The sequence below is a fragment of the Ornithorhynchus anatinus genome, chromosome 15 (genome assembly GCF_004115215.2).
Source record: "Ornithorhynchus anatinus isolate Pmale09 chromosome 15, mOrnAna1.pri.v4, whole genome shotgun sequence".
In the NCBI taxonomy this organism is placed as follows: domain Eukaryota; kingdom Metazoa; phylum Chordata; class Mammalia; order Monotremata; family Ornithorhynchidae; genus Ornithorhynchus; species Ornithorhynchus anatinus.
In genome coordinates this window covers 19,965,321-19,980,983 of record NC_041742.1, presented here as the reverse complement: position 1 = coordinate 19,980,983, position 15,663 = coordinate 19,965,321, and the positions used below count along the sequence as shown (strand labels likewise).

The window sequence follows — 15,663 nt, the reverse complement described above, 5'->3', positions numbered from 1 at the left end:
CTAGAATTTTTATACAAGGGCTCTGAGGAAACTTTCGATCTCAGATTGGAAGGATGCTTTTGCGTGTTCCGCTATATCACTTGGGGAACCCTGAACACAGTAATTATTTTCCAGGAAACCGAGTGAACGCATGAGCACAAAGTTGGTCTCTATGGGTATGTCTCCAAATAGCCTCCAGGTAGTACCCTTTACCCATCTAGACTGTAAGATCAGTATGGGCAGGGAATGTGTCTGTTATATTGTACATTCCTAAGTGCTTAGTACAGTGCTCTGCACACAGTAAGCACTCAATAAATACAATTGACTGACTACAGTAAAATTCTTCCACCTAATTGCTCAGGTCAGGTACAGGTCATTCCTAAATGAGAAACTATTATTGTATTTTTAATGGTATTTGTTTAGCGCTTACTCCGTGCCAGACACTGTATTAATTTCTGGGGTAGTTAGAGGCTAATCAGGTTGGACACAGTCCATGTCCCACATGGGACTCACAGTCTTCACCCCCATTTTACAGATAAGGTAACTGAGGTCCAGAGATGTGCAGTGACCTGCCCAAGGTGTCACACATCAAAAACGTGGCGGAGCTGGGATTAAAACCCAGGTCCTAATGACTCCGAGGCCCGGGCTCTAACCACTTGGCCAGGACCTTGCGTATCGATGATCTGGTTCTCTCCCAAGTGCTCAGTACAACACTCTGCACAGTGAAGGTGCTCGATAACTACGGTTGATTCACGGGTTGGACAGGTCGGGGTCAGATGAGAAGATTTTTGGCTGTATCTCTGCACCGTTCCCCTTTTCTCCCCTACCTTATCGTCCTCCTCCTCCCCCACTGTACAGTCAAGTCCTCAGAGAGTTTCTAGCTGCAAAACCAGATAAGCCACACCTGAGTAATTGGGAGTTGGCAACCTCATTTGCACAGCTAAATTCAGCAGATATTAAAAAAAAAGTGCATATGGAAGTGCAGAAAGTGGGTGGAACAGCAGATTTTTTTAATGGTATTTGAGTGCTTATTCTGTGCCAGGCACTGAACTGAGCGCTGGGATAGATACAGAGAAACTGCGTGGCTCAGTGGCTAGAACACAGACTTGGGAGTCAGAGGATGTGGATTTTGTGCCACTGTCTGTTGAATGACCTTGGGCAAGCCACTTCACTTCTCTGTGCCTCAGTTCCCTCATCTGTCAAATGGGGATGAAGACTGGGAGCCCCACGTGGGAAAACCTGATTACTTTTTCCCATCCCAGGGTCTACAACAGTACTTGGCGCATAGCAAGAGCTTAACAAATATCATTATTATCAATATTATTACAGGCTAATCAGGTTGGACACTATCCCTGTCCAACACGCGGCTCACGGTCTTCATGCCCATTTCGCAGAGCCGAGGTGCAGAGGAGGGCAGTGACTTGACCAGGGTCACACAGCAGATGCGTGGCGGAGGCGACCTTAGGACCCAGGTCCCTCTGGCTCCCAGCCTCCCTGCCCAATCCACAAAGATAGCAAGCGCTTATCAAATAGTCCCTTGTTGGGTAGGGATCATCTCTGTTGCCGAATTGTAATAATAATAATAATGATGATGGTGATGGCGTCTGTTAAGCGCTTACTAGGTGCAAAGCACTGTTCTTTCATCATCAGGATGTCCCACGTAGGGCTCACAGATTTCACCCCCACTTTACAGATGAGGGAACTGAGGCCCAGAGAAGTGAAGTGACTTGCCCAAAGTCACACAGCTGACTACCCCCTCCCCACCCCACAGCACTTGTGTATATATGTGCATATGTACTTTTCTATTCATTTTATTAGTGATGTATATATATTTATGATTCTATTTATGTATTTTGATGGTATTGATGCCTGTCTACTTGTTTTGTTTTGCTGTCTGTCCCCCCCTTCTAGACTGAGAGCCCGTGCTTGGGTAGGGATTGTCTCTGTTTCCGAATTGTACTTTCCAAGCGCTTAGTACAATGCTCTGCACACAGTAAGCGCGCAGTAAATACCATTGACTGACTTAATTGGCAGAAGCGGCATTAGAACCCACGACCTCCCACTCCCAAGCCCGGGCTCTTTCCCCTAAGCCACGCTGCCTTTCCGGATTGCACTTTCCAAGCGCTTAGTGCAGTGCCCCGCACATAGTAAGTGCGCAATAAATACCATTGACTGACTGAAGTGGCAGAAGCGGGATTAGAACCCATGACCTCCGACTCCCAAGCCCGGGCTCTTTCCCCTAAGCCACGCTGCCTGTCCGGATTGCACTTTCCAAGCGCTTAGTGTTGTGTCCCGCACACAGTAAGCGCGCAATAAATACCATTGACTGACTGAAGTGGCAGAAGCGGGATTAGAACCCACGACCTCCGCCTCCCAAGCCCGGGCTCTTTCCCCTAAGCCACGCTGCCTTTCCGGATTGCACTTTCCAAGCGCTTAGTGCAGTGTCCCGCACCCACTAAAGGCGCAGTCCATAGGATGGAATGAAAGGAGAAGGAGGAGGAGGAGGAGGATGTGACTTTGGGCAAGTCACAACTTCTCGGTGCCTCAGTTCCCTCATCTGTAAAATGGGGATGAAGACTGTGACCCCCCCCCCCCCACGTGGGACAACCTGATTCCCCCGTGCCTACCCCAGCGCTTACAACAGTGCTCGGCACATAGTAAGCGCTTAACAGATACCGACATTATTCTGGTTTCCCCGTGCAAAACCTGCCCGGGTGGGCCGGTCCCTCCTGCCTGTCAATCACCGTGGCCTGGGCCAATGAGAGAGCGGCCTGCGCCCCTCGCCCCGCCCCCTTTTGGTGGAGGGGGGGGGGCGACGAGAGTTGGCCAAGCGAACTTTTCTAGTTTTAGTTTGCGGCGGACTGCGCTCTGCCCCGGACCCCCCCCGCCCCCCGGCTCGGTGGCCCCAAGCCCCCCGCCGCTCGCCATGCGGCCCAGGGCGCCCTGGGCCTGGTTGCCCCTCGTCCTCTGGACGGCGGGGGCCTGGGTCCCCTCCGCGGGGCTGGGGGCAACGCGCAAGCAGGAGGAGTCCTTCTCCGCCCTGGGCGTCCAGCGGGCCCGCTGCATGGCCAGGTGTCTCAGCCTGCAGATCACACGCATCTCCGCCTTCTTCAGGCATTTCCAGGTAAGGACCGGGACCCCCCCCCCCCCCCCACCCACCCATCCCCTCGGGGGACCCTCCACCCCTGGGCTGGCCTCCCCTCTCTGGGTCCAGCCTGTGGCCAAAAAGAACCAAAATATTCCCTGCAGAATTTGCAGCGGGGAGCTCCCCCGTCCCAGGTCCGGCCGTCCCCAGGATTAAAGGACCGGCCAGTCCCCATTCCTCGGGATTTCCTCCGGGCAGCGGGATGCCACGGGGGGAGCGAGGGGGCGAGAGATCACACGCATCTCTGCCTTCTTCAGGCATTTCCAGGTAAGGACCGGGACACCCCCCACCCACCTCTCGGGGGGCCGTCCACCCCTGGGCTGACCTCCCTTCTCTGGGTCCATCCTGTGCCAAAAAAGAAACAAATATTCCCTGCAGAATTTGCAGCGGGGAGCTCTCGGACTTCTGGTCCGGCCATCCCCCCGATTAAAGGACCAGCCAGTCCCCATTCCTCGGGATTTCCTTCGGGCAGCGGGATGCCACGGTGGGGGGGGGGGGGGGGGCGAAAGATCACACGCATCTCCTCCTTATTCAGGCATTTCCAGGTAAGGACCGGGAGACCCCCCCCCCACCCCCTGGGCTGACCTCCCCTCTTTGGGTCCAGCCTGTGGCAATAAAGAAAAAAATATTCCCTGCAGAATTTGCAGCGGGGAGCTGTCGGACCCCAGGTCCGGCCGTCCCCCGGATTAAAGGACCAGCCAGTCCCCATTCCTCGGGAATTCCTCCGGGCAGCGGGATGCCACGGTGGGGGGGGGCGACCCGGACTCCCCATCCCGCCCCCCAACCGGCCACCCTCCAGCCTCGCCAAGGATGGACACTTGCGATCCTTGGAGGGGACACTTGGGATCCGGCCGGACTGGGGTGACCACTGCCCGGGGCCTGGGAACGCCCTCTCCACCCCTGCTTTCCCCTTCCAAAAACATCGCCAAGGGGGCAGGGGCATTGCCCACCCTTCGATGGGTGGCATTGTGCGTGGCAAAAAGTCATTCGCATCGAACCCCGTGTCCGGATAAACCTCCCCAGAAGAGCTGTGCAGAGTGTGTGTGTGTCGGCGTCTGTGTCTGGCCACGGGAAAACTTGAGGATCATAGTAATAATGCTGGTAGTTGTTAAGCGCTTACTATGTGTCAAGCAGTGGGTAGATCCAGCGCTTAGAACAGCGCTTGGCACATAGCGCTTAAGAAAGGCCGTGGTTATTATACGAGGTAGTGAGGGTGGACGCATTCCCCGTCCCACGAGGGACTCACAGTCTTCATCCCCGTTTTCCAGATCCCCATTTTACCGAAGCCCAGAGAAGTTAAGTGACTTGCCCAAGGTCACCCAGCAGACAAGTGGCAGAGCTGGGACTCTCCCGCAGAGAGGCAAGGGTGAGGGGGTGGGAGAGAGCAAAAGATTTCCTTCTCAGATGCCCACCTTGGCAGGGAAGGGACAGAGAGCCGGGGGACCTTAAAGATATTTCTCCCTGCTGCTGGGAAGTATGCAAGTGTGGGCTCCTTTAGGTCTGTCCCGTGTGCGGTGGGGTTTTCAGGGGGTCCCGGCTGCTGAACTGCCAGTTTAGGGAATGATGGATCAAGACTGATTGATCATTAGGTCTCTAGGTCCCCTCCTCCTCCTCCTTGCCATCTCCTCCCCCCTCCCCCGTCACGGAGGTGCCACCTGTTCTGCATGCACAATTCCCCTGCTGATTGCTGCAGGCTCCACGAGGAAAAGGGATGGAGTTCGCAAAGTCTCCTTTAGGGTGAGGGCTCTCGCTCCCTAAGCCAGGGAGCCCAAAGCCACGAGGGGCAGGAGGTCTGGGGGCCTCCAGAGAATGATGTGGACTGGTTAGGTCCGAGCGTTTGGGGCAGGGGTAGCGGCTGGGGAGCCCCCGCTCCCCCCCAGCTCAATCAGTCCTATTTTCTATCAGTCGTATTTGTCGAGCGCTTACCAGATTGTTGTGGGCATGGAATGTGCCTGTTAATTGTTGCGTCGTTTTTTCCCAAGCGTTTAGTACAGTGCTCTGCACACAGCGCCCTATAAATGCGATCGACTGTGTGCAGAGCACTGTACTAAGCCCTTGGGAGAGTACCCTATGGCAGAGTTGGGAGCCCCATTCCCTGCCCACCACGAGTTTACAGGCTGGAGGGAGAGACAGACATTGATATATTAATAGATCAGCTTTGCCTGAACTCCAGGGAAGGGGTTGTGGTCAGCTTGAAGCTGATTTCCATGCAAGTAGGGGCGTAGTGTTTTGTATATGAGTGTTTCTCCAGGGTGTGTAAATGACCTCCAGATTTTCCAAAATCGTTTAATAACTATCCCTCCCTTTCTGGAGCCTGCCCCATCATAGGCAAGCAGTCCAGGTACTTACTAGTGGACTGAGAGGCAGAGACAAACTTGCCCTCCGGGACCCTGGGCATTTTCTCGGGGAAGAGAGCCTGCTGCCGTTGCCCGTGTCCAGCCCAGCCGGGCCACTTCAGCAGCTTCTGGCAACTAGAACTGGGAGTCTTGTGGACATTTCCTCAGTTGCTCAGCTTTAGACTTGTTGCCCCCAAAAGGGGACTGCAGTGTGGCTCAGTGTGGCTAGAACGTGGGCTTGGGAATCAGAAGAACCTGGGTTCTATTCCCGGCCCTGCCACCGTGTCTGCAGGATGACCTTGGGTAAGTCACTCTGCCTCTAGTCCCTCAGTTACCTCATCTGTAAAATGGGGATTAAGAATGAGAACCCTGATTAACTTGTCCACCTGCTTAGGACAGCGCTTGGCATATAGTAAGCACATAAGTACCATAGAAATAATAACCATTGTTATTAGAAAATGGGAGGGGGACGCCTGGGTGAGCCATGCTGGCAAAAGGCACCCAGTTGAGTTTAGGAGCTGGACACGGAAATTCCCCAAATCCAGGGCAGTGCCAAAGGTTCTGTTTTGGGCTGGCTGTTGCACATGCTCGGTAAGGCTGCTTGGGATGTAAAGGCCCAGCCCGAAACACACAGGGGACATAAACATTCCATTACTCGCTGCCATGTAGGTGATTTGGATGAGGCAGGAGACATCTAAATGACGTACTGCCTGAAATCTAAAGCCAGAAGGCCCTCAAACCGTCCCATAGCCCCACGAAGCTCTGCACCAGGTCCTGGCATTGAAGTAGAATGTCCAGCCTGTATGGAGGAATACAGCAAATACTGGCTTGAATGAACCCCAGGGGGGGTTAGAGATTTGTAGTTGCTAGTTTGAAAATTTTTTACATCGCCATTCAGATTTGATCCAAGACAAACACGCTCGAAGAAATGTTCTTAAGAATGAAAAGTTTGTGGTTATGGCAGGCGTTAAAACGAATGTTGCCCAACAGTTGTTCTTTGACTACAGAGCCATTCCCAGATGGGTCTGCCTCTATAATCAGTCAATCAGTAGGATTTGTTGGGCACTTTCTGTGGTGTACAGATCACTCAACTCACCGTATGAGACAACACAATAATTGGGATGCAGGATACCTGCCTTTGGAGCGTACGGTCTAGCCGGCGAGACTGACACTAAATTAAATTTTTTCAGCGTCATAACCTCTGCCCTCAGGGAACAAGCCACACTTTATTTTGATCTTTCCAAGTAGTTAGTAGAGGACAGGGCACGCAGTGAGTGCTCAGTAAATTCTATTACAATCCCTGCCCTGTCACTCTTTGGCAGTCATTTATAAATATTCTAAAACTATTCAGCCTTCTTCTTCCACCCCCCTTTTTTGTAATATTTGTTAAACCCTCACTATGTTCCAGGCACTGTACTAAGCTCTGGGATAGAGACAAGCTAATCAAGTTGGACACGGTCCATGTCCCACATGGGGTTCACAGACACTCTTAATATCTATTTTACAGATGAGAGATCTGAGGTACAGAGAAGTTAAGTGACTTTTCCAAGTTCACACAGTGGACCACTGGAGGAGCTGGGATTAAAACTCAGGTCTTTCTGACTCCCAGGCCTGTGTTTTATAATAATAATTGTGGTGTTAAGCGCATAGTATGTGCCAAGCTATCCACTAGGCTCCATTGTTTCTCTACCCTCTTTCTCCACTAACTCCCTGAGAGATAGGCTTGTTCACAGACCCAATTTCAATCACTGTACCCATCAAAGGGATTTAAAGGAGCCCTTATTGTGTGCAGAGCATGGTACAGAGTCCTTGTGAGTGCAAAAAAAAAAAAAAAAATATTTTATGGCATTTAAACCCTGACTCACAGTCAGGCCCTGTACTAAACATTGGGCTAAGCGCAGGATAATCTAGTTGGGCATAGTCCTTGTCCCACACAGGACTCGCAGTCTGCATACCCATTTTACAGATGGGATAACTGAGACACTGGCAGGTTGTGACATGTTCAACTGTCTTTTGTATACCGGTGGCAGAGCCAAGATTAGGACCCAGGTCCTCTGACTATCAGGCCCGTGCTCTTTCCACTAGACAACACTGCTTCTCGTGAGAAGCAGCGTGGCTCAGTGGAAAGAGCACGGGCTTTGGAGTCAGCGGTCATGGGTTCGAATCCCGGCTCGGCCACTTGTCAGCTGTGTGACTTTGGGCAAGTCACTTAACTTCTCGGTGCCTCAGTTACCTCATCTGTAAAATGGGGATTGAGACTGTGAGCCCCACGTGGTACAACCTGATTCCCCTGTGTCTACCCCAGTGCTTAGAACAGTGCTCGGCACATAGTAAGCGGTTAACTAATACCAACATTATTATTATTATTATTAATTTCTAGACCTGATACCTGCCCTCAAATAATTTAACAATTTAGTGCCCATCCTGAATGCCGCACACGGCAAAAAGGAAAGGAAGGTTGAACCGTAACAGTCCCTTTTAAGACAAGAGGCTTCACTCCCAATCAGTGATCTGAGAGCTGTGTTGAGGAAATCAGGTCTAAAGAGAATTCCCAGAGAATACCGTTGACGGGTGCTCTCCCAAAGGATGTAAGCTGTTTGGCGAGGATATAGCGGGATCCCTTAGTTGAACGCTTTTGTCCATCATGAATGCAAGTATTCAACCCTCCGACTTTCGTGCCCAGGTCATTTTTACTTAGTGTCACATTTTCATGGCTAGCGTGAGAAGCATCATGGCTCAATGAACAGAGCCCGGGCCTGTGAGTCAGAGGGCCTGGGCTCTAATCCTGGCTCTATCCCTTGCTGCTGCTGCCTTGGGCAAGTTCACTTAATTCTTTGTGCCTCAGTTGCCTCATCTATAAAATGGGAATAAGATACCTCTTCTCCCTCCCTCCTAGACTCCTGAATTCCCTGTGAGACAGGGACTGTGTTGTTATCTACTCCAGTGTTTAGTACAGTGTTTGGCACATTAGTCCTGCAGAATACTACCATTATTTGTATTAGCTCAAAGTCAGGATTCCTTGTTCCTTTCCATCAGATTAAAACCTCCAAGTTAGGGGGTTGTTCCAACCCCACAGGAAAGATACCATCTTGTACCTTCACACTCAAAGGAAATGAAACAGAGTTCTTTAGGTTTTACTCCGGAAGGTAGCAGCTCGGCCTGGTGCAGAGTCACAAAACCTAGGCTGTACTCCTGGCTCTGCCTAGTTGCCCGGTGTTTAATCCTGGGAAAGTCACAGAACTTCTCTGTGACTCAATTTTCTCACCTGTAAAATGGGGACTAAATACCCGATCTTCTGTCTTAGACTGTGTGCTTCAGGTGGGATCTGGACTGTGTCATATCTAATATTGCACCTATCCCGTAGCTCAGTGCAGTGCTGGGCACATAGTAAGTGCTTAATAAATACCATGATGATGATTAGCTGTAGGATCTCTCTGGATAATTACTTAGAAGACAGGGAGCCCCTTATTTTAACTCCTTTGTGCTGCTAGGTGGAAGCATAGAAGCATCCCAGTGGTAGATTGATCAATGGCAACTTGAATTGTGGACATCCTAGATGTAGATTGACAAAGGGCATCTTGAATTTTGAACCCTCATGCTTTCTCCCCACATACTCCGGTTTGAGAGATCACCTCATCCCCGAGATTTTAACAGCAGTGGAAAATCCCCTCTACTCTCCAGTGGGATTTGGTATTTTTTTTATTGAATTGTCAGTTGGTTGTAATTTATTTGTTTTACAGTTTCAGTGGCTAAAGAGGCCATTTAGATCAAGCCAATTCCCAGTGAAAGGCTTTTTTTGTGGTTTCTTGGCATGATTACTTTTCTGAAGTAAAACTGCTGACAGAAAGCACATCGCCAAACAATAGTGATTTCGTTTTAATTAGTTGGGGTGAAATAAGCTGCAAATTACTCAGTTAGGACTTAATAACTGCTGTTTTTGTAATCAATTGCATGCCATTCTTGCCGGAGTCTTAACCCTAACCTGGTAAATGCACATGTGATTTATCTAAATTACAGGGATTAAGCTCTCAGGACTTGAAAAGACAGTAGCAATCAGATCTCCTTATAAAAAAAGTTAAGCCTTCCATTGTCATCCTGAAATAGGGGTAGGGGCATGCTGGGGACATGAGGCTACAGCCAACGCATTCTAGTGGCATCATAGTTATGGATCGCCAAGGGCCCGGACTTGAGTGAGAAGGGGGCCCCCTCTTTGCATGATGAATTTATGACCCCATTATGGCTTTACTGGCTGCCTCTGCACAATGCCATTTTTCTGTCCCTTTTCAATTCCTCCCCATGACTTCACGTGAATAATAATGATAATAGTTATACTTGTTAAGCAGTTACTTTGTGGCGAACGCTGTTCTAAACCCTGGGGTAGGTACAAGTTCATCAGGTTGGATGCAGTCCCTGTCTCCCATGGGTCTCACAGTCTAAGTAGGAGGGAGTAGGATTTAATCCTCATTTTATAGACGGGGTAACTGAAGCACAGAGAAGGGAAGTGATTTGCCCGAGATCACGCAGAGGATATGTGGCAAAGTCAGGATTAGAGCCCAGGTCTCCTCTCGGGCCCATGCTCTTGCCACTAGGCCACTCTGCTTCTCTAGCAGGGATGATGTTGGTGATCGGTTAAAGGTGAAATCCTTTCGGTCATGGGGCCTCCGTGCCGCTGCCGTGGGGCATGTGGTGTCTGAGGCCGGGTCTATTACCACCTTCCCCTTTTCCGCTGCTGTCGTTTCCGTGTAAGCGAGCCATGGAGAAGCTGAAGTAGGAGGGGAAGGGAAGCGTATCTGGCCCGCTCTGCCATTTCCACATCCTGGCAGACAGGCACTGGGGTTTCAATCACAAAATTCTCCAGCCATCCGTGGGAAGAGAAATTTCCCCCCAGTTAGGCCATCTTCAGCTACCAGGATGTCTATCCCCATGTCATCATCAGTGGTATTTTTTGAGCGCTTACTGTGTGCAGTGCACTGTACCTAGCACTTGACCACATGCCTGGCAATGTCAAGTGTCTCTGTATGAGAAGCGCTTGACTTTTTGTTGACCGCAGCGACCCAGCACCCTGGAGAAGGTCACTGAGATCCAGACGGAAGCCCAAAGTCCTGTCACATTCTCTGACCCCACTTGACCGCATAACCCTTATGCCCAGCGCTTTAAACTCTGTTACTTCCCCTACCTCTAATGTATTCTACCGTCTGTCTCCCCACTAGGCTGTAAGCCCCTCCAAGGCCAGGGTTGTGTTCGCTAACTCTGTTGCCCTCTCCCAACTCCTTAGTAACATGCTCTACACAGAGTAAGCACTCATTAAAAAATAATGGGTTGAGATGAATCCCTCCAAGGTGAGCAACCTGCTGCCTAAGACAGAAAGGAAAAGGGGAGGCAGCATGGCCTAGTGTGTAGAGCACAGGCCTGGGAGTCAGAAGGACCTGGGTTCTGATCCTGGCTCTGCCACTTGTCTGCTGTGTGACCTTGGGCAAGTCAGTTAACTTCTCTGTGCCTCAGTTTCTTCATCTATGAAGCGGGGATTACAACTGTGAGCCCCATGTGGGACATGATTCTCTTGTATATACCCCAGTACTTAGTATGGTGTCTGGCACATAATAAGCACTTTAAAAATGTCATTAAAAAACAGAAATATAGGGAGGAGTCTCAGAAAATGGGGTGAAGTTGTTTTTTGTCCCCAATGGTATTTGTCACTTGCTGACTATGTGCCAGGCACTTTACTCAGTGCGGGGGTAGATACAAACTAATCAGGTTGGACTCAGTCCACGTCCCACATGGAGCTCACGGTCGTAATCCCCATTTTACAGACGAGGTCACTGAGTGAGACACAGAGAAGTGATGTGACTTGCCCAAGCTCACACTGCAGACAAGTGGCCGAGCGGGTATTAGAGCCCAGGTCCTTCTGATTACCGGACCCGTGCTCTCTCCAATAAGCCATGGTACTTGGTCCAGGTAAATGATATTTCTGGGCCTTCCCCAAAGTGTAGGGCAAATTGCATGGGCTGCTCTAGCAGGTTGGAGGAAGCAGTCAATCAGTAAATCAATCAGCGGTATATAGTACTTACTTTATGCAAACAACTTGATTAAGTGCATAGGAGAATACTTTTGTATCATGATCCCTTCCCCCAAGGAGCTTATAGCCTAGAGGGGGAGACATCTGTTAAATTACAGATGAGGGAAATGTCAGGGTAAAGAGATAGCGATATGTGTCGTGGGACTAAGAAAGGGTGAAAGGAACAATATTGGTAGATATAGAAACATCATGATGCTGCAGCCAGCTGCCAAGGCAATCTACTTTTCTGTTATTTTTTGAGATTCTTGTTTACTAACAATCAGTTATTCAGTCAGTGGTATGTATTTTTTCATGGTTTTCGTTAAGCGCTTACTATGTGCTGGGCACTGCACTGAGCTCTGGGGTAGATAGAAAGTAATCAGGTTGGACACAGTCCATGGCCCATGTAGGGCTCACAGTTTTAATCCACATTTTACAGGTGAGGTAACTAAGGCACAGAGAAGTTAAGCGACTTGCTGTAGATCACTTAGCAGACAAGTGGCAGAGTTAGGATTAGAACCCAGATCCTCTCAGGCCTTTCCACTAGGCCACACTGCTTCTTGAGAGCATACTTGCCCCAGGTTGCACAGCACATAAGGGGCAGAACCAGGATTAGAACCGAGGTCCTCTGGCTCCCAGGCCCATCCTCTTTCGGCTGGGCCATCCTGCTTCTCATTTTCCAGCTTTAATACCATAGAAAATGGCCGGCCACCAGCTTTAGCCAGGAGGGGGTGTGGATGAGCCAGAATCATTTTGGACCCAGTTTTCATACTAAAACAAAATTCTGGGGGGGGGAAAAAATGGAAAAACTCTTTGGGCCATTGCAGAACAAAACTCCTCTGGAGCCCCGAAATGCTCAAGGCCTCTCCCAAACCACTGGTACTGTCTAATCACACAAACTAAGGAGGAATCCTTTGACTCTCACTGCCATGATTTATCTGTGAAGCCTGGTGTGTACACATCATTCTGCACTTGAAAAGCATTCTGCCTACCCTCGGGCTACTGCTTCCACGCTCCCCAAGTATACTACACACTGGGAGTGCTTCAGCTGTTGATTACATTTCAAATCAGGGAGTGAAGAGTATAGAACAGTACCCTGCCACTATTTTGTTCACTACTTTGCCATTGCAAGGGTGTGTGCGGTAGATGCAATGTCGGGTTGCCAGGCTCCTGGCTTCACCCACATCTAAAGCGATAGCCTCTGTTCTGAGAACCTGTCGATCAATCAGTGATATTTATTGAGCGTTCACAGAGCACTGTACTAAGCGCTAGGAAGAGTACAGGGCGTAACAATAAGCAGGCAAGTTCCTTGCCCGTAACGAGCGGGAAGGGGAAGGGGAAGTCAAGGGGAAGGGGAGCGGGAGACAGCCATTGAAATGAATAAATTATAATCTATAACTTACAGATATGTTCATAAGTGCTTTAGGGTTGTGGGTGGGGCGATTATCAAAAGCCAAAAGTCACAGATCCAAGTGCATAGCTGACGCGGAATGGAGAGGGAGCAGGGGAAAAGAGGGCATAATTGGGGAAGGCCTCTTGGAAGAGATGTGATGTGGCCAGTGGAAAGAGCATGGGCCTGGCTGTCCGTAGACCTGAGCTTTAATTGTGGCTCTGCCACTTGCCTGCTATGTGACCTCGGACAAGTCACTTTGCTATGCCTGCTTCCTCATCTGCCAGATGGGGATTCAGTGTCTGTTCTCCATCCTCCTTACACTGGGGGCTCCATGTGGGACAGGAACTGTTTCTGACCTGTTAATAAGTGCTTAACAAATACCACAGTTATCATTATTGTTCCTCTTTAATGAGAGCTGCCCCTGTGAACATTAGTCAGTCAGTCGTATTCTTTGAGCACTTACTGTGTGCAGAGCACTGTACTAAGCACTTGGGAGAGTACAGTACAACAATAAACAGACACATTCCCTGCCCACAACGAGTTTACAGTCTAACATCCCTTCCTTGAGCCATGCTTTGTCCCTGTCCCTGCTGGAGGGGAGGGAAGGAGGGAGGAAAGGATTGAACACAGGGCAGAATCCTGGAAATGGTAGCATAACAACACTGGCAGCTGGTGCGAAGTGGCAGTCACAGGTGGGATGCCTGGCATTTTGACTTGTTGGGTTAACTCCTGGATAATTTCCAAGTCTACCATCCCTGGCAGATATTTCTGCTATTTTATAATTCAGAAGTAAGTGTACAGTATTTACATAGTGTGTACAACTGTGGCCTCTAATGATTTGGCGTTCAGTGTAAATAGATGGGCTGATTCCAGATCTCCTCCAGAGCTTGTGCTATCTCTTATGCTCCAGGTGTTTGGCTGGAGGAAGAATAAAGTTCATATTCAGGGTGAAGTGGATTGTGGTCCCTTGAAAAATTGTCTGTTTTGCCTAATGAGGCAGTCATTATTTGCAACACTGAAGGTTTTATTTTTTCTAGCAACTGCTTTGGAATTAAACAAGGTACTTGCATTTAGCAATACTGGCTTCTGTCCAGGAGGTAGGAGTAACAGTATTTATTGAGTGCCTACCCAATACAATGCTTGGAAAGAACCAGAGAAATAGAGCTGTTTCCTGCCCACAAAGAGCTTGCCCTTTCTTAGAGGAGAGGAGAATGAAATATTTACAAGCAGGGGAATCGGAATTCATCAGTTTTCAAACCTTTGGTGGTCTGCTAAACTTTTTTTTCCAATGACATTTAACTGCATACTGTGTGCCAAGTACTCGAAGTGCTGTAGCAGATGTAAGATAATCAGGTTGGACACAGTCCCTGTCCCACGTAGGGCTCACTGAGGCAAAGACAAGTTAAGTGACTTGTCCAAGGTCACACAGCCAAGTGGCAGAAGCCAAAATTAAAACCTAGATCCTCTGACTCCCAGGCCTCTGATCTTTCCACTAGGCAATGCTGCTTCAGTTATATATATAAGCTTTGATTGTGTGCTGTAGATTTTGCCCTATTTTGATTTGAAGTGATTTGAAATAATTTCATATTCAAGCATCTCTCAACCCTGCAGATGTGTGGGAGAATTTCTTCCTCTGGGCACTCTGTCATTTTTTGTTCATCTGATGTAAAAAATATTGATTAATATCATCTGTCCAATACGATAGAGCTTTAATCAACATTTCCAGGTCCTAGAATGCTTAGCATTCCATAATGTTGTGCCACACTGAAATCTTCTGGGAAGCGTAGGAATTCTTGTCATCATAAAGCCAGAGCTTGGTCATCTGTTATGACTCTGGAAATACCAAAGTTTACAAATACTTTAGTACTTCACTTCATTGTTGGCTGTTGTTGATGTTATGTACTGTAGCATGGCATATTTGGAGTATTTGTAAGTGTTAATATTACCTTATAGTTATTCAGCAAGTATTCCCAAGAATTTAGGGCTCTTCATGCACCATGTTCATTTTTTTCCCTTTTTTCCAGTTAATTAGACCTCCTATCTCCTCTGAGGCACAGCCAAGACAGATGAGGAAATTTGGAAAAACTGATAAATTATTTACCTCAGGTCACACAGGGACCCATAAGTGGGGACAAGAATAGGGAACTGGCTTTCTCTCCTGCACTCCAACCTTATGACTATAATGGATCTGCTACTAGCCTTGCATTTTATGGTTCATGAAAGCTAAGAGCAAACAGAAATTCTGGCTCACTTGAGGTGTAGTTTCCTTGATTGTGGAACTAGTAGACATGTCTGTGTTTTTTAATTGGATTGTGATGACAGTTTTAGTGAGGTGTCTAAAACTTGTTTTTAAATATTATGTTTGGTATTCAGTTACAGCCACAAGCACATTTCACTTTCTTTTAATTTGGAAAAATCTCCCATTGAAAAGAAACTGTAAGAGCTTTTTAAATTTAGAAAGATAGTGTCTCTAGGTGTCCTTTTTTTAAAGTGACACTCCTATCCACTTATAAGGGCTATTTTAATGAAAAGAAAACATGAAACTCATTTTGCTTTTAAAAGCGGAGGCAAGATTATGGCCCACACTTGAGAAAAATATATTTCCTTTTGTTCCAAATTTGAAAGAGGGTCACTCTAATCTCATTCTAAATAAGTGCACAGGAAGATGTGTTTATTCCATATTAATCCCAGTTGAATGCCTTTCAAATGGGGATCATTTGAGATTTCTCGTTATAGCTGGCAAAGTGAAACTCTC

The 15,663-nt window shown here is 48.5% G+C and overlaps 1 protein-coding gene across 1 annotated transcript in view; it reads left to right on the top strand.

Annotated features, from left to right (window-relative positions):
• The first annotated feature begins 2,880 nt into the window (after positions 1-2,880).
• Positions 2,881-15,663, top strand: part of ANOS1 (anosmin 1) — a 142,149-nt gene continuing 129,366 nt past the window's right edge. Inside the window, exon 1 of the mRNA XM_007670364.2 lies at positions 2,881-3,103. Within this exon, the coding sequence (XP_007668554.1) occupies positions 2,906-3,103 (198 nt within the window). The 5' untranslated portion in view covers positions 2,881-2,905. The remainder of the gene's footprint in view (positions 3,104-15,663) is intronic.